The following is a 19,071-nucleotide window of genomic DNA, read 5'->3' on the forward strand; positions in this document are numbered from 1 at the left end:
CTGCTGGAATCATCAGCTCTGCCCTGAAAAGTGAAAGCGAACACTCGAGGCACACCGGACGTCGCAGCCAACCTCAAGCCGAGTCGGTTCCGGACTTCCGGCGTCGCGTGAAGTCGGGAAAAAGGCCCCCGATCATGCTTCCCTGGCAGTCGGGTATTCTTGATATTTAACGAGAACGAAGATTCCACCGCATATTACTCGTCTCGTGTGCGACCGCGCCCTGCCCTCGGGAGGAAACCACGCAGCAAGAAAAGAGAAACCCGCAAGCCGCCCCGCCCCCGCGCAGGCGCAGGTCGTCGCCGCTGTCAAATTCGTCGGCGGTTGCGGCGGCGCAGGCCGGAGGGGTTGGCCGGGCCGCGGGGGCGCGCCCGGTCTGGTGGGATCCCTTCAGGCTTCCGCAGATTCCCGCGCGGGGGGTGTGTTTTGATTTGGATGAGAGGAGCCCGGCGGCGGGATGGGCTCCTCCTCGCAGGGCTCGGCGGCCGTGGCGGCGGCCCGGGTCGACCTCTGCGCGCTCGACCTCATGCCCGTCTTCGCCAAGGAGATGATCGCCGGCGGCGTCGCCGGGGCCTTCTCCAAGACCGCCATCGCGCCGCTCGAGCGGGTCAAGATATTGCTGCAGGTTCGTGCGGTCCTCTCTGCTCGTGCCGTGGATAGGTAAACCCGCGTGTTACTAGTGCGTTGGGTTGTTATCTCGTTGCGTGAGCGCATCGGCTAGTAGATAAATGGAATTTCCTGGGATTTGAATTTTTTATTTCCGCGTGATGTAGGGAACTAGGGATCCTCTCTCCCCGTATTTGCCCGGGCCAAAAATTGTTTGTATGCGCAATTAAAACTAGTTTGTCGATTTAGTCGCTGAATGTGAGCGGCTTTAAACAGGACTTGGTTTCAAGATTCCTATTCAAAAGATATTTCGAATCCTGTCACATCTCAGTCTTTGAAGTTGAGAGCAACAATCACAACTCCCTTTGTGAAAAGTTAGATTGATTTTGCTGTGTAAGCAGTAAGCACTCAGTGCTGATAGTTTTAGGATGCCGGAGCATAAACATGTCTTCTGTATCAATGAAATTGGTGCCACCAGGAGATAATTAAGATCCTATAGAAGATTAGATTTGTGCTAGATGGCTTCCATTTTCTTGGATGCAGACATGCCCTGATATTGATGGTGTTAGGTGAAAATTCTTCTTGTCTTGGCATGTAGATGCTACAAGCTATCCAATTGCCTGATTAGTTTTGCACATCCATTCTACGCTGTATGTTATTTTGAGATTAGTGCATGTTATTTCTGATTCATATTTATTCTGCTTTTGTAGACTAGAACAAATGAGTTTGGATCTCTTGGAGTTCTCAAATCATTGAAGAAACTGAGGCAACATGATGGAGTCAAGGGATTTTACAAGTACGTAGCAATTCGATCCAATACAGTACTTGGGTTGAATCATTGAGGTATGATATAATATTGTGTGCTAACCTTGTATTGATACTGCCTTCAGGGGAAATGGTGCCAGTGTGCTGAGAATTGTTCCTTATGCTGCACTGCATTTCATGGCATATGAGCGGTACCGGTGTTGGATCTTGAATAACTGTCCTTCAGTGGGGACAGGGCCTTTAGTAGATCTTTTAGCTGGCTCAGCGTCAGGAGGAACTGCTGTGTTGTGTACTTATCCCTTGGATTTGGCCCGGACTAAGCTTGCTTTCCAGGTTTTTACTTCACCAGTTATTATGTCTTCTTCATGGCAACTCCTTTATTACCATGCTTTTGTCATTCTGGATTACTTTCTAAGTCTTTACAACATCTATACTTTGTTTTGGAGCAAGGATTTAGTGTGAAGATAAGTTGCTACATATAACAGTGATAGATAAATTGCTCAATCAACAAAGTTTTGATCTCTGGCAATCACATTTCATAATGACTAATTTTTATGTGAGCGTCTGAGTTGGTTAAATAAAAATGACACTGTTAGCTTATTTGTGATATGTGCCTTCATACATTTTTCTCTTTTTCTAAGACACATTGCTGCTCAATTTTTTCTGTCAAAGATCATGTCAATTTCCATAGACCATAGTAACACTTATTTGCCAAATGAGGTAGTAGTATTTACACCCGTACCACATGTAAATTCTAGCTGAACTCTGAACTGCGCCCGAGCACCTCGTTAGGACCATATCAGGTTCATGTAATGTAACTGGAGTTAACTGTGGTTCTTTTGGCTAAACTGGTGGGTAGCTGAAACTTTCTCTCTGGTACCCACCGTCCTATTAGATTAGCTTCTACATCAAAATTTTTAGAATCCCCTATGGTATCTATTCCAAACACCAAGTTTTCAACAATTATATTTGGAAATTCACAAACCAAACAGAAGCAGCTTTCAGGGCTGAGTAATGGATGTTTATCTTTGGTCACAGGTCAATAGTTCGGACCAACTCAGCAGTGCTATCAAAAGGGCAAGTCCTCATCCAACATATGGAGGAATAATGGATGTCTTTAGAGGTGTTTACTCAGAAGGTGGAGTGCGAGCTCTTTATCGAGGTGTAGGTATGGTTCCCTTCAAGCCATATTATCAATAATGCCAATTCAAGCAGTGTAGATTTGGGCACAGCCATATTTTAACCAGGTCTGGATTTTGTTTAGTGTTGGGGCTCATCTGAAATATTCTCCATCAGGTCCAACGCTCATGGGAATACTTCCTTACGCTGGTCTTAAATTCTACATATATGAAGGACTGAAGACACGCGTACCAGAAGATTACAAAAATTCAGTAACATTGAAGCTGTCATGCGGTGCTGCTGCTGGTTTATTTGGACAGACTCTGACCTATCCGTTAGACGTTGTCAGGAGACAGATGCAGGTATAGTATGTGAACAGTCTCTGTTTATGATTATCACTGTAAGAAGATACTGTTTTCTTTTTAGTCATTTTTAGCATTTTGAGTGTTTGTATTTGCCTCCCTTTTTGTAGGTTCAAAATCAGCAACAAAATGGACTATTTGGTTGCCCACGAATAACAGGCACATTCCAGGGTCTTATAGCCATTAAACAAACACAGGGATGGAGACAATTATTTGCTGGCTTGAGCCTCAATTACATCAAGGTATTTATGAAGATAATCCTTGACATTTAGGTTCAGCTCATTAGACTTAGCATGCTTACCCCATTCCCAGGTGGCATGATTACATTTTTTTTTGTCAGGATATTTAGTGAAAAAACACACTGAACAAAACCTATTGCAACTGGGTACACTGTAACAGTGCCTGAAAGTCTTGCATTCTTGGTTAGAAGAACTTGTGTTCTGTTCCATCTTGAAGTACTGCTGCATATTTTTCCTGTCTGCCTGAATATGTAAGACATTTCTGTTGAGATATGTGATTGGAAAATAAAAATAGACTAGCTCATCAGTCTGTACCTTTGGTGCTTTATGTTCTCCTCACAACCCTTGGTCAGAAATCCTCTATGACCTTATTTGGAGTGTGAACACCTTTTATTAGTAGTAGACCTGGTTCTTATTAGTAGTTTGTGAGTTTGCTTATATATCTGTGTTGTATGTAGCAAATTCATCTTGTTAAAACTGAAATTACTGGATTCTCCCTACTAAAGAGAATATTGAGTGCTTTATCTTGGTGTTTTCTGTTTACTACCTGCACCTGGCTAAGACTAAGAGTGTGTTTGGTTACATGCACCACATGATGCATGCATGGATGATCCTGGATGGTGGGGTTCAACCAATTTGCTTGTACCATATGGTTCACTCATATTAGTAGAATAATGTATTAAGTGGGATGGCTTCATCCCAACCAAACAAAAGGATCATTATTATTTTGAACTATTCCAGACATGAACTAGATGATACAAGCAACCAAACACACCCTAACTGTTTTGATACTGCTGCTACTTATATTCAGATGGTTACTATAATTGTCATGTTATTATGTGTAATAATGTTAAAAACATGGGTCATTTTATAGGTGGTGCCCTCAGTGGCTATTGGTTTCACCGCATATGACACCATGAAGCATTTGCTGAAGATACCTCCGAGAGAGAAGGTCAGGTCTGTTGATGGCCCTGCTTGAAGTTTTGGTTGATCTCTTCTCCTAGGCTTGGAAATGCCGTATGAAGCTGCAACCCAATGAAGCAGCTTCATCCGCAACTCTGTTACCTAGTACTAATTGTGTCACGTAACAGCTACCTGACATTCTTTCATTCTAATTTTCCCCATTCATTTACGTTTTGAATTTCTAGTGTATATTTTATCAACCACGTGGAGCTACTGAGTTAACATCTGGTGACATGATTACAGAAGCTTAGTCTTAACCATTACTTGTAGTCTTCTGCTTGAGTTCCCCTGTAATGGCAAACAATTACTATGATTGCAGAAGAGGGGTTCCATTTTGGTTTGCATAAACGTTCTTTCGTATGTGCACCTTAGCTATTTGAGTTGCATTTTCGAGCGTGAAGGACTTGTGCTTGTATCTACTCTAGACCGTGCATGCTTGCCAACTTTTGCCTGCCGGTAGTGGAACTGAGAGTTAAGCGTATAGGGCATCTTATTGCTTACAGGTTACAGCTAACCTATCCTACCACTAACACGTTGCCGTGTTTTGTGTTTCAGGGGGAGAGGTTCATAAAATTTGCCAAAACTACAATTGAAACAAATTGTACCAAAATTACAATTGAAATGGTTCAAATATGTTACATACACAGAATATTAAAATACGAATTTCAGAATTAAAATAAAAATAAAGTCAAATAACGTTTGGGCTTGGGCCGATTCGTGCCCAACTTTCTGACTTGAACGCCCCCGCCGCGCGACTGAGCCGCATTATCAATCAACCAGCTAATCCAACAAACAATGGCACCATCCCTATGCAAAGTTGAGCGTTTGTGGATGCTGGAGTAGTCTCTGAATCTCTGATGCTGCAGGATCGCGTCGTGCTTCGTGCAGGAGGACGGTATGGCCTAGTATGTTGGCGATAGCGAAGCCAAGAGAAACAACTCCTCATGAGGGTTTTCTTAAGTTTCATTCGTTTGGTAATTCGATCAAAGGGTGTCACGGTGTCAGTATATGTAGCAAGGAACCGAAGGAAACGAGCAGTGTAATAACAATATAACTTCAGCATAAACATACTAGGTACATGCATAAACACAGTCACATCCCAAGTTAACCTACATAACAGGTGCTTGAAACGTGAACTGGAACATCATTTAATCATTGTCGACCAGACGACTTTGACTTGCAGATTGTAAAGACCACAGGTAATCTCATCCGTCTCTGCACCTTTCATAAATGGAGTGAAGGTAAGCTGGCGATGGGAGGTGGTGGCATTCTGACTGCTACTAGCCCAGATATTGAACTCCAACATCTTATCCAGTGGGACTGAAACCACACAGCACAATAGTCGGAGAACCCTGCCATCACTTACAGTAATAGCGCCGTGAACATCACTGTCATACAAAAGCATATGGCTCGAAACATCTGTTGTGCAAGCAGTTATTTTTCCATGAAAAGATCCAGGCCCTGACAAAATCTTTATCTTAATAGTGCCCTCCAATGCTTTCTCAACGTAAGCAAATACCAGCTCCACCTCGCTAAGCCAGCTATCAACAGTTTTCCTTTGAACCAGAGATTTAGTTCTGCTTTGAACCACATCAATCCATGCTTTGTTGAACTGCCTGTCGTCACACTCTCCGTCTTCCCTGATCTTCAGATCTATCTCGAAAAAGGCATTGCCAACAAAACAACCTCTCTACTTGGGCCAGTCAGAATTAGCGATTCACCCTGCACGTACACAGAAAATGTCAGCAATATATTCCTTAGTACTACAGCAAGTCACGACAGATGACAACTTTGCTAGGAGAACCTAAGTCTCATGTGTCGGAAATAACATGTGACATCATAGAAAAATAACTCTATTTGGGCCAGTCTGAAACTCTGAATCAGAGATTCACCCTACAAGTTTACAGAGAATTTCAGCAACATATTCCTACTTACGACGGGACGGCAGATCACGACAAATGATTACTTTGCTGGAAGAGCATAGGTCTCACGTGTCGGAAATAAAACATAGCATCACAGAAAAACAATTCTACTCGGGCCATTAAGAACCAGAGATCACCCTACAATTTAACAGGGAATATCAGCATTTTTTTTGCGGGGAAGAATATTCCTAAGTCCTACTGGCAAACCATGACTTCGCTGGAAAAAGATAAGTCTAGTACGTCGGAAATAACATGTAGGATTACAGAAAAGAGGGAATGAAGCAGATTGACTTGCTAAACCTCAAGGGAAACATGATTCCAATAGGTAGGACCGATGATTTCAATGCGAAAACGAGGGAAAATGTGACATTAGAAGCCATTTACTCTTCCACATACCGGAGAAGTTATGTGTTGGCAATTGTCTCTGTCGCGGCGGAAGATGTAGTTACGTTTCAGATCCAGACTGTCTTTGATTATCACAGTCCCATACACACTGATTGGGTAGCCAACATCTGAGGACAATATCTTCACACAGAGCATGTTTAATGATTCAGTCAACTCATGGTCCTCTCTGATAACTGAATCAGCAAAACGCATCGGACCATATTGCGCTGGAAAAAGCAAAATGGCATCAGTTCGTTCCTAGGAAATAACAATATGGTAGCAGAGGCAAGTATATCGACAAAAGATAGAAGGGACGACATGTTTGCTTCGGAGATTAAAAGGATTTTCTTGCGTGCGCGCGTGTGGTTGTGTGGGTGGGTGGGGGGGGGGGGGGGGGGGGGGGGGGCGCGATGGAATTCAATTGACGCGCATGTCAGCAGCATTTAAAATGGCTCAAATGGGCAAGAAGCAACAAACCTGAACACTGACAAGGCTTCCTTTTAGCAGTTAATACTTTTGTTGATAACAACATATACAAACACAGTAGAGCAGCTACTGCAGGAGAATTTCTCCCAATGCAGATAAGTAACAAATGAAGTTGAAATTCTTTTTCAATGAATGCAGTCACCAGTGCTATGGGTTCCATCTTCCTGGGTTACAACAGGCATGTGTAAAATTATCAATCCTACTGGTGTTGGGTTCAGCACGTTGCTGGGATAATCATCAAACAGGACCTACCAGGCTACCACCACCAGATCCCACCCAAAAATTTTTTTCTAGAATAAGCAGGAGAGCTATGTATTATTAAGAAGAGGAATAACGTTTTGTTACATCGCGGGCCTACCGGGCGCACGCACACAGAAAAAACATCAAAGATAGCTACATGAAAGCACAGTACAACCGTAAACTACTCTACCAACAGGAGGGAGCAGTTTCATATGAAACTTGCTGACGCCGGCCAACTGAAAGTGGCGAGGAACTTGGCACCGGCCGCGCACCAGAGATTGGCTACCTCTGAAATGGCTCGAGCTAGCTCTGTAGGATTCTTCTCTGTTGATCTATTGAAAACTCGGTCGTTGCGTTCTTTCCAAATTCGCCACGAAATCAGCATGAAGGTGGAATCAAGACCTTTTCTTATGACAGCATTGAGTCCTTCTCTCTTTTGTAACCACCAGTCCATCAGAGAGACGTCCTGCGCCGGTGCAGCGTTCTGAATGCTTAGGAATGAACTGACAGTGTGCCAAACCTGCTGGGTATAGCAGCACCTTGCAAAAAGAATCATCACCCCATCAAGTCGGTGGCTATAACCTCGGACTGTCCAGTTTACCACGAAATTACACCAGATACAGCTAATACGCGATTGGATCCACATATGCATGAATTTAATCGGGAGTTAAGGGTTATACTCTCTTCGTCGATGTGGACCTTGGTGAACCAAGCTCGGGTGTAGCAGCTGGTTCCCAACTTGGGGTCGTACTCGTAAAGCTTACGGGCCACAGCCTGATTGAACTCAATCCTCGCCAATTCCTCCGGAGTAACGCTCATCCGCGGCGGCTTCCGGCTCTGACGCCGACGCTTCTCCTTCTCCGCCGCCGCCTCCTCCTCGTCCTCCTCGACGTACATTGGAAGGCCGTCGCAGTCGTCGTCCGCCATGAGTTCCGATCGCGCGATCGTCAGACTCCAAACCCTAATTCCGTGGAACGAATCACCCGCCAAAATAGAGCGACGAAGAGGATGAAGCACCGACCTGAATCTTGTGATCTGTGCTGCGAAGCCCTCTTTCTCCTCGCACCTCTCCAAAGCCGAACAGACTGGAGCTATTTGGGCCAATAGCCCGCAATTGCCTCTTGAGCTTCATGGGCCAAAATGGCCCCACGGAAAGAAAAGAAAGCCGGCACGTTATATGTGCCAGGCCGACAGATTCCCTTTACAAAATCGTGACTAGTGATTGTGTGTGAGGGGAAAATGCTTTGGTGCATTCAGCACACTGAAATTTTGAACAGTCTCGGTCAGTATTTCATCGCTCAAAACAAAATCCTCAGTATTTCATGGCTCCAAAACCTCAGTGTTTCACTGAATTTGAATCTAATGGTATCTCAACAGCCTGCTTCCATCATGTCTATGTTGGGCGAATCAACAGGGTGCAGTATGCCTTCATCATCCATCACTGATCAGGCATGCAGGTCGGTGCCCATATCAGGTATGAAGCAAATAAGATAACTAAACAGATTTGTTGCTACAGTTTTATCACTGGTTCTGAAGATGAGCAGACCATTGAAAGGCACGAATGCTTCAGGCCTTCATGCCCTGCTTTCTTCTGATCAGGGATTCTGGTCGGCCATCTGCTCGACATGCTTTCCTCTATTTTCCAATCTGCAAGCTGTTCGGCATATAGCAGAGGACTTGCATGGGGAGCAGCAGGTATTTTTATCACACCACTTTCCTGTTGTTAAGATAAGAGTATAGCCACGTAGGCTTTCAGGTTAGGGCGTCACTGCATGCCTAAAAATAATCATAGACGTACCACCATTCATTTTCAGATGGTTTGTTGCAGCTCAATGAAGACCATTTGCTCTTGAGCATAGGAGTTGGAGCTGCATGTAGTTTATACTGTGTCCTGGCCTAGTCTCTTGAGGTGCATATGTGTATGTTATAAATTACACAATTTACAATTTGACATCAAGAAACAAGTATCTTTTGAGCTATCATAAAGTAATCTAGTTGCCAAGCTTTTCTGTGCTAGCCATGAAGTACTTTAGTTGCTTATATATATATTTATAAAATAACTGTATGGCATTCCTGTATTTTATCGCACTTTCGCAAAGCTCATCGATTGCAGTATCTCACAGTATACACTATCCATACTGAAATAACCTACAAGCAAAGTCCGCATCATTCTTTACAACAGGAAGCAGCCAACGCGGGAACCTTTGCTTAAACATCTACGCCCTGTCACTTAAGTTCCTGTAACTGCCAGGTACTCAAGTTCGGCTCAAAAACGGGCGTGGAAGCACGCTCGACCGGGTCCTGGCCACTTCTCTGAATTTAATGTAGCTGTTCATTTACACAGTTATACGCGAGAAATTCAACATAGAAAAAGAAAACCGAAGATAGATACGTCTAAGCAGAAGTACCAAGATGTAAACTTTCACTTAAACAACCGCCAGAGCTTGTTGCTTCATTTCAGCAGTAGTTACGTGATAGCACAGCAAACTGAAAATGAAACAAGTAGATATCTCACCTTATAAACGAGCTATGTTAACACAGATTGTTATAATTTAATACATGGGCACGATAAAGAGGATACTCCCTCCATTCCAAATTGAAAGTAATTCCAATTTTCTTGGAAAGTCAAAGTATCTCAAGTTTGACCAAATTTATACAATAAAGTACTAACACTTATTATATCAAATAAGTACTATTAGATTCTTCATTAAATATATTTTCATAGTATATCTATCCGGTGCCATAAATCTCTGTATTCCTCTCTATAATTTTGGTAAAACATAAAATGTTTGACTCTCCAAGAAATTTAAAATGACCTATAATTTAAGAACGGAGGGAGTCTTCGTACTAGACCTATGCATAATGCAATCATCTACACGAGCACTGACCAAGCGACTGAAACGGACATCTGACAGAAACCCAACATTGAATTCTCCATCACTTTTGCCAAGTATTTTAGCATGACACTTGGCAACGTCTTCAACACTATTTCGGCCAACTCTGCTTTGCGAAGCCCTCGCACCAAGCCTGAGCTCATCACCCTCTTCATCAGGAACAACACGACGTGAAAGCAGAATGCGACCATCGGGTAAAATAGTTACTTTGCTCTCCTGAGAATCAAGAAGCACTATCTCGTCCTTATCCATATAGTCCATCTGAGCAAAAAAAAACGTCCATGAAAATTGCTTCTTCCTCCAGAATGATATATTTCAATAGTTGCCTCCAATGGTATGCACATGTGTGCAAATTTTAGCTCTATTGTGCTACGCCGCTTAGTTGTGCGTCTAAGGGTCCGAACCTACCCAGCAAACCTTTCATTGCAAATATTGTTGTATTGAAAATATTGAGCACTTAAAACCTTCTCTTCTGGCAGCATTCTACCAATAACATAAAGTTCAACCTCAAATTCTGGAGGATCTATCAATGCTATAGCACGACTGGGGCCTGTAAGGACCAAAAAGGGATCCTTCAAAGAGCAAGACAGCATGGTTAGCATACATGATGTACAGAGAGCACAAACTTCTTGTGTCGTTCGCTACTGTTTCTCAAATGAATGAAAATATTGAACAATCACCAGTTATGGCCCACCAACTACTGCAGTTTGTTTTATCGATCTGACTAGTCCACCGGGGCAGAAGAAATACAATCAACTTCAATTTGTAAAGTTCCACAACCAGTTCATGTATAAAAACTATCTAGGAGATTTCAGGCAAGTAAATTCTGTCAAATACAGAAATTTTTCAGACATATGATCAAGCAACAAACTTGATTCAGTAAATAGCAGTTTACACCAATGAAAATATGAGCTCCTTCGTGCAAATGACTAAATGAATGAATAATGTTAACTTCCTATCTCCATAAAACTATTTCATGACACAGAAATGCAAAAAAAAAAATGAATATAACCTAGATAAAGAATAAATTCCATTTGTTGTTTGGATTCATGGACGAACTATATGATATTGTGGTGCATTATTAACAAAGCATTTAATTTGTGATCAAGAATAATTCAGATAAGTCCAACTGACTGAATAAATTGTAATTTAAGATGCATATATGATGAAATAAAATCTAGTACAGAAATCTGCAGTGCCCTGTTTGCTAAGGATTCAAATCTGGGTATCGTTGGCTAGACAGTTTTCCCAAACATAAATTCTGTGAATGACATTGAAAGTTTGAAACTATCTGGGCAATTCCAGGTTAGTGAATTGCTGCCAGATAAAGAAATTTGAACTCTTTGAAAGTTGATTCAGCCAATCCCAGTTAAGACCGTTGAAAATATAAAATCTTTGATATAAAAGACTTAATTAATGAATGTTATTATAGTACTCCAGATGAAACTATTTCCTGACATCAAATTGAATAAGAAAATGAATGTAATCTAGGGGCAAAAATAAATTTGATTCACTGTTGCGGATACATGGCAGAACTATATAGTACTTCAAGTAGTCGACTTGCAATCCAAATTAGTTTACATAAGATTTCAGCTGTTAGCATAAGTTAAACCAATGACTCAGGCTTTTACATACCTCTGCAGTAAGGACCTGACAATTGTTCTTGGAGCGGTGGAACAGTATGTTACGCTTGTAATCCATCGAGTCCCGCACGGCAACGAAGCCGTAGACATGGAGAGGCCACTCAAGACCTCCCTCGATCTGGGTCAACCTGAGGGAGAAAATCTCCATGGCGTCGTAGGGGATACCGCCGATGCGAGGTGGACCGGAATCGGTGTAGAGCATGGGTCCAGAGTCCTCGGCTGCAATAAAGACGGGGAATGTGTCATCAGCTAACTAAAATTCCTCGCTTTCTCGATGGAACTCTATCCATAGGATCACGAGATCAATATGGGGGCATACGTACTTGTTGTTGCATCTACGGGACCGACGTAGGGGGACATGGACCTCGTCCAATTCCTGCGAAATCTCTTCAGAACAACGAGAAGCTCCTCGTCGCCATTTAAGCCTGACTTCTTCGCCAGACACCTTTCCTCTTCATCCTGCTCCTCCTCTTCCTCTTGCTCCTCGGTGCCGTGATCTTCCCTTGTGAAGATCACCTCGCCGCTGCCACCCCGTGATCGATGCATCGCTGCCGCCGCCGCCGGGACAGTCACACACGAAACTCCGCGAGGATGGCCTGGCCGTGTTGGGATCGCGGCTTGTGCCACGGTAAATAACTTTGTGCGCGTGCCAGTTGGTATGGCCCGACTCTGACTGAACACTGAAGTGTGGCTGTTCGATCGGGGCTTTCAGGGGGTACTTTTGGGAAGCGGCGCTGAGGGCCTTTTTGGCGGTCCGTTCTGTAGCGGGCTGGCTGTGGGCCGAGTGGCCCGCACGTCACCTGTTTGAAACAGTTTCTTTCCAATTTCCTTGGAAGCTCTTTTTAACTGAATGGGGCGCACAACTCAAAAATAATTCGGCAAGCTACTCCATTTTTAATTCCTTGCTCCCTCCGTTCCAAATTACAATTCGTTTTGATATTTTTCATAACTTTTTAGATATATATATTATATCTACATACATAGTAAAAATTATAGATCCAGAAAAATCGAAACAAATTATAATTTGGGACGGAGGGAGTAGTTATCAGATCGATTGTTAGTTTGCACTAGTACGTTTTTACCGTCTTGTAGGTAAGGAAAGGAGTCTTTTAATAAGTTCGCTACCATGAACCATAAGTCGTGGCAGACGTGTCCGGTCATGTGCTAGTTCTTATAAGGAACCGTGTATTGACAGGGGCAATAACTTTGCTGCTATGATTTAATATTGATGCTACTATTTACAAGTGCAAGATGTCACAGCTGAAGCGAAGGTGTGCCAAGGAACAACTGACTTAAGAAAAAGAAGTAGAGTTATTAGGTTTTGTTCTTATTTGTAGTCATGTGATAAGAGGGATACCAACGGGCACGCAGAGATGGATACAATTATTTGCTGGCTTGAGCCTCAATTACATCAAGGTTTTTATGAAGATAATCCTTGACATTTAGGCTCAGCTCATTAGATTTAGCATGGTTACCCCACTTCCAAGTGGCATGATTACATTTTTTGTCAGGCTATTTAGTTACAAAACACACTGAACAAAACCTATTGCAACTGGGTCGTCCACTATAACAGTGTCTGTAAGTCTTGCGTTCTTGGTTAGAAGAACTTGTTTTCTGCTCCATTGTGAAGTACTGCTGCATATTTTTACTGTCTGCCTGAATATGTAAGACATTTCTTTTGAGATCTGTGATTGGAAAACAAAAATAGACTAGCGACTTCTTATTTCTATGGAAAGCTCATCAGTTTGTACCTTTTCGTTTTGGTGCTTTTATGTTCTCTTCAGAACCCATATATGCCTATATGGTCAGGAATCCTCTGTGACCTTATTTGGAGTGTGAACACCTTTTATTAGTAGACTTGGTTCTTATTAATAGTTTGTGAGTTTGCTTATATATCTGTGTTAGATGTAGCAAATTCGTCTTGTTAAAACTGAAATGGCTGAATTCTCCCTACTGAAGAGAACATTCAGTGCTTTATCTTGGTGTTTTCTGTTTACCATCTGCACTTGGCTAAGGCTAATGTTTTACCTGTTAAATACTGCTGCTACTTATATTCAGATGGTTACTATGATTGTCATGTTATTATGTGATGTTAAACATGGGTCCTTTTGTAGGTGCTGCCCTCACTGGCTGCTACTACTTCCGAGGCTTGGAAATATGCCGTATGAAGCTGCAACCCAATAAAGCAGCCTCGTTCGCAACTCTGTTACCTAGTACTAATTGTGTCACGTTACAGCTACCTGACATATTATTTCATTCTAATTTTCCCCATTCATTTACCTTTTGAATTTCAAGTGCATATTTTATCGATTCTGTGGAGCTACTGAGTTAACATCTGGGGACTGGTGACATGAACATGATTACAGAAGCTTAGTCTTAACCGTTACTTGTAGTCTTCTGCTTGTGTTCCCCTGTAATGGCAATTAAACGATTACTGTAATTGTAGAAAAGGGGTTCCATTTTCGTTTCGTATTTGCAGCTTAGCTATGAGTTACATTTTCAAGCGTGAAGGACTTCTGCTTCTAGCTATTCTCTAGACCGTGCTTGCCAACGTTTGCCTGCCGGTAGTGGGAACTGAGTTAAGCATATAGGGGTTCTCATCGCTTGCAGCTGAGCTGTCCTTCCACTCATACAATGCCGTGTTTTGTGTTTGATAATGGGGGAGAGGCATTTTTCGAGTTCTTGAATACGGCATTTTTAGCACTACAATGAAGCTGAAATTTGCACGTACGAACCAGAGACGTAGCCAGGATTTTAACGTTGGGTTGGGTAAGTCAAATAACGTTTCAATTTTTGACACAAGCTACACATACGGACTTGTGATGGGCCGAATGGAGCCCAAGTTATTGCCCGAGTGACCAAACCAACCGATCCAACAAAGGCCACTGGAACAACCCATAGACCGGCAAATGGAATCCGCCGCGGCGGCGGCGGCGGCGGCGGCTATGGAATCCGCGTCAAATGGAAAAGGAGGAGATGATCCTGGCTCGTCGGAAGAGGATCACGGCACCGGGAAGGAGATGGAGGCGCAGCATGGAGAGGAAGGATCGGTGACGAAGAAGCCACGCGTTGAAGACGAGGAGGCAGAGCTGCTCATAGTTTTGAAAAGGTTCCGTAAGTATTGGATGGAGGCTTTTTCTGAGTTCTACGGCCCGTTTGAAGCCACAAGTACGTATACTCTCTCGTGATTCCCTTCCCCCTCGATCTGGTTTCATCGAAACTTCAAGATTCGAACTGAAATCGGACGAATTTGTTAATCGAGCTGCCGTTGTTTCGAACTTTCGATTGCAGCCGGACCGGAAGTTGGACCTAAGCGCTACACGGAGTCAGGACCGCCCTTCCGCGCTATGCACTACGACGCCTTGGAGGTCTTCGCGCTCAAGGTGACCGAGATCAAGGAGGGTCTGGAGTGGCCTCTCCGTGTCTTTGGCCTGGTCGCTGTGCGGAACTCGATGGATTACAAGCGCAACATACTGTTCCAACGGTCTAAGGAAAACTGCCAAATCCCACCGCAGAGGTATGTATAGCATAGAGCCCGCTAGCCAGTCTGCTCTCTAGCACTCCCTTACTTTATCATGTTATGTCCATCAACTGCAAATTTGAATATTTGTCGAACAACCTGTGGTACTACTAGAGAACTGACTTTCGATCCTCCCTCTTTAGTCCCGGTTTAATTTTGGCTCGGGAGAAAAGGGGTGCGCCATGGTAGGCTAGAATTTACTCCCGGTTGTTATTTGCAATCAGGACTAAAGGGGACCTTTTAGTCCTGGTTCAAAAATCAGCCACCCGTAGGGATCCTTTAGTCCTGGTTGAAAAATTCAGGCACACGTGGGGGACTCTTTAGTCCCGGTTGGTAAGATCAAGTCACCATTTAGTCCCGGTTGGTATTACCACCCGGGACTAAAACAACCGGGATAAAAGGGAGTCATTTAGTCCCGGTTGGAAACTCCAACCGGGATAAAAGTGTCCCCCACGGGTGGCTGAAAAAAGAATAAAACCCTCGAACCTTTTTATCCCGGTTGGTATTACCAACCGGAATTAAATGAGGTCTTTAATCCCGGTTGGTGTTACCAACCCGGATTAAAGGGTCCTCCATAAGTTAATACAAAAGGAGAGCATCCCCTATATAGGCAGATGTGGTGTGTAGGTGGAATGGCAAGGAAGCTGCGCGCGAGGCTTGAGGTCATGGGTTCGAATCCCACGGACCGCGCACGCGCATATTTCGCGTGACTTGTGACTTATATTTCGCATATTTTTTTTGCAAAACCATTTAGTCCCGGTTGGTATTACCAATCGGGATAAAAGGGGCGAGAGGCAGCCCCTAGCGTGGTGACCGTTTTATCCCAGTTGGTGATCTTATATTCCGGTTCAGGGACCCAGGACAAAAGACCTCCTACTTTTATCTCGACTGATTAATCACGGATCGTTTTTCTGGAGATATGCACCCTACCAACCGGGACTAATACCGAGTTCTCTAGCAGTATAGCAAGCTTCAGTAAACAAGAAATTTTGTTCATCATGTGTGTGTTCAATCTGTGATTGTTATCAACCAACTGAATTAATTCAGATAGCAAACTGTGTAATTTATTGGTAAAGATCACACTACTATAGTCTACTCGTGCATCCAGTGTCAATTGATTTTCGTTCTCTAGAAATTAGAAAATGATAAAAATTTTATGTGTTTAGTTGTTAGGTGATAGTTTCGTTTTATAATAGCAACAACCTAACGCCGTCTGTTAAGTCATTTTCAAGTTAGGACTTATATTTCCAATTCTCTAAAGTGTAAACAGCCACATGTATAATACTGTTGCTTGATCACATGTCTTAAAGTTTCGGCAGCTACCTTTCTGTAATTTCCTAGATAGAGGGACTCCATTGATCTAATAAGTTGATTTTTTTTAAGTTATAGTTGAGTTCGTTTAATTTCCTGAAAACAAACTGCATTAACACTTATCTTTCATCAGGACAAAAAAGTTTTTAAACGTCTTGGATATAAGGATATTACTGAGTTCTGAACTGTTTTCTTTTCATGGACCAATATGAGGTGTTTAAAACATTACTCAAAGATTATTCAGTGATCTGTTTTCTCAGTGTATTTCTATTTAGTTATATACCACTCATTGATTTAACAGTTTCTGCCTCAGTATTTGTTTGAACAAGTGTTACAGGCTTTGCTCGTTATTTTTATAGATATTATTGGTCAAAAGTTAAAAAGATTTGACTTAGGACAGACCTATAAGTGTTTATATTTTGGATAGAGAGAGCAGTCATTTTCATGGTAGAGCCTATATTTCCAATTGTATAAAGTGTAAACAGCCATAGGCGTAATATCATTGCTTGTGTCTTGTGTCTTAAGTTTCAGTAGCCGACAGCAATTCAGCTTCCTGTAATTTCCAAGATAGTGGGACTCCATTGTTTCAATTAGTTGATTTGATCTTAAGTGAGTTGGATTGAGTTAATATTCACAAAACAAACTGCAGTAAAACTTGTCTTTTTGTTAGGACAAAAGTGTTCTTAAACACGTACTGTCTTGGATATAAGGATCTTACTGACTTCTACACCATTTTCTTTGCATGGACTAATGTGAGGTGTTTAAAACACTATGCAAAGACCATTCAGTCATCGATTTTCTCAGTGCATTTCTATTTGATTATATGACATTCATTGTTTTAACATTTGTTGCCTGATGTTTGTTTTTAACAAATTATTAGTAATGTGATTAGTTTGTTACAGCTTTACTTGTTTTTTTTTGTCCCAACGCACCTCTCTACCACATCTGTACCATTTTATCTTGTTATACCTTTCAGGATCCCTATTTGGTGCTTACAGGTCCTAGAGCGCAATTGCATTGATTGATCCTCCAGAGTTTGAGGTCGAACTCCGTGTCATTGGCAGCAGCCCATCAGAGGAAAAGATTTTAAGTGCTACAGTCTTTACATACAACAATAATACCTACGGTGAAAGTCTGGCTGGCCTGGTCCGGACTCGCAGACAGCCAACTAAGAGGAGCACAATAGAGCTAAAATATTCACATTTGAAACTGCCACTGGAAGCAACCGTTGAAATACATCACTCAGAAGGATCACGTGATTTTCATGGTCTATTTTTTGCCCGTGCGGAATATATGGGTGAAGAAAAAATAGTATTACTCAATTCTACTGATCGTAATGTAACTGTTGGGTCTGATGGCAGCATTCCACTTTCAAGATGTGTTGTTCTTGTTGAAGACCACACAAAGCTGACACTGGGTGTGAAGGCTTGGCAAGGCAAAAATGGCCAGGATGCTGTTGTGCACCATGCCGATTTCCCTGCTAAATTCCACAGTAAAAGTGACGAGAGGTTTGATGTTGGGTTTTGTAAGATGGCAGTTTCTGTTTATTGGTCAGTGCTTTGCTAGAATGTTAATAAATGTAGCTAACTGTTTTGATCTAAAACAAATATAGTTAACTTTTTTCATATAAAATTCTTACAATGACTCAGTGATATTTCTCACGGTTTGCTATCACGACAAACAACCACAATTTGAAACACAAACATGAATTAGCTAAAATTATTAACTAGTGAACATAATAATCCATTTAATGAATGGATGGGAACAGCTTGATTAATCAGGAAACTGCCAATTAACCAGGCTATGTGATTGTGTCATTGATCAACACTTGGCAGTATAAACCTTCAATAATGAAGCAAGCATTATCAATTATTTAGTCGAGCCAATCATCTGTTACTCCAAACATCAGTACAAATTATGTTGGCATCATATCCAAAACATCATACAATTTATACGGTTTTCCAATTCCAAAATGCAAAAGGGAAAAATTAAGTCCCTTGAATTTTGAGTTTACAAATAGAAGTCATCTGAAGTCAGTCTTCTTGATAACTTGTGTCCCAGGGAATAAAGTGACTAATCCACATTTCTAATTTATCCATGGTACCAAGTCACTCTTGGCTCAACCCAGTAGGCCAGTACACCATATAGTCGGCAAACTACATCCCAATTAACATAAGTAAACTCAACATTTTCTAATCATCACAAGCAGTCGAGCAAAACTAACCATATCATACCCATAGGACTATTTGCTCAAAAGCGAGCTCTAGAATGGTCATGCAGTTGTCCTTCTCAAAATAGAAGCGAATAATGAATATTGTCTGGCAGTACAGAAATATTAGAAAAAACATACCACCCACTCCCACACGAATCGGCCGCCTCCGTTGTTGGTCCGTCCAGAAAAATAACACCAGTGAAACAGGCTGGGCAGTTATCGGACGGGCGTACGGTAGTGCAACCCCAGTGAAAAGTACAGGCGGCTGTGCTGGCCATGCCATTGGCCGATCCCCGTTATTATTAGGCACACTGTGTCTGCTGTGTGCCATTTCGTTCGATGGGTGGCCAGCCGCGCGCGTGGGACGCGACGCGAGCGGCGGTATCGACGACGGGGATTCGGCTTGTC

The 19,071-nt window shown here is 42.4% G+C and overlaps 2 protein-coding genes across 3 annotated transcripts; both read left to right on the forward strand.

Annotated features, from left to right (window-relative positions):
• The first annotated feature begins 214 nt into the window (after positions 1 to 214).
• LOC117859176 (mitochondrial carrier protein CoAc1) lies at positions 215 to 4,399 on the forward strand. Its single transcript, XM_034742378.2, has 7 exons — positions 215 to 622; positions 1,314 to 1,399; positions 1,494 to 1,701; positions 2,407 to 2,536; positions 2,665 to 2,849; positions 2,960 to 3,091; positions 3,963 to 4,399. The coding sequence occupies exons 1-7, from the start codon at positions 455 to 457 to the stop codon at positions 4,065 to 4,067; spliced, it is 1,014 nt and encodes a 337-aa protein (XP_034598269.1). The 5' UTR covers positions 215 to 454; the 3' UTR covers positions 4,068 to 4,399.
• Positions 4,400 to 14,311: 9,912 nt separating this feature from the next.
• Positions 14,312 to 18,077, forward strand: LOC117858225 (uncharacterized). 2 transcript variants are annotated; one of them, XM_034741255.2, is made up of 3 exons: positions 14,312 to 14,788; positions 14,912 to 15,137; positions 17,450 to 18,077. In XM_034741255.2, the coding sequence occupies exons 1-3, from the start codon at positions 14,530 to 14,532 to the stop codon at positions 17,454 to 17,456; spliced, it is 492 nt and encodes a 163-aa protein (XP_034597146.1). In that variant the 5' UTR covers positions 14,312 to 14,529; the 3' UTR covers positions 17,457 to 18,077. The 2 variants fall into 2 exon arrangements, with proteins under 2 accessions (XP_034597146.1, XP_034597145.1); XM_034741254.2 differs by having other exon boundaries at positions 14,315 to 14,788; positions 17,428 to 18,077.
• Positions 18,078 to 19,071: the final 994 nt, after the last annotated feature.

The sequence above is a fragment of the Setaria viridis genome, chromosome 5 (genome assembly GCF_005286985.2).
Source record: "Setaria viridis chromosome 5, Setaria_viridis_v4.0, whole genome shotgun sequence".
Taxonomy (NCBI): domain Eukaryota; kingdom Viridiplantae; phylum Streptophyta; class Magnoliopsida; order Poales; family Poaceae; genus Setaria; species Setaria viridis.

Coding starts and splice junctions, on each gene's coding strand:
- LOC117859176 (XM_034742378.2), top strand. CDS start 455: ATGGGCTCCTCCTCGCAGGGCTCGGCGGCCGTGGCGGCGGCCCGGGTC. Junction 623..1,313: donor GGGTCAAGATATTGCTGCAG/GTTCGTGCGGTC, acceptor CTGCTTTTGTAG/ACTAGAACAAATGAGTTTGG. Junction 2,537..2,664: donor AGCTCTTTATCGAGGTGTAG/GTATGGTTCCCT, acceptor ATTCTCCATCAG/GTCCAACGCTCATGGGAATA.
- LOC117858225 (XM_034741254.2), top strand. CDS start 14,530: ATGGAATCCGCCGCGGCGGCGGCGGCGGCGGCGGCTATGGAATCCGCG. Junction 14,789..14,911: donor CGGCCCGTTTGAAGCCACAA/GTACGTATACTC, acceptor TTTCGATTGCAG/CCGGACCGGAAGTTGGACCT. Junction 15,138..17,427: donor TGCCAAATCCCACCGCAGAG/GTATGTATAGCA, acceptor TATACCTTTCAG/GATCCCTATTTGGTGCTTAC.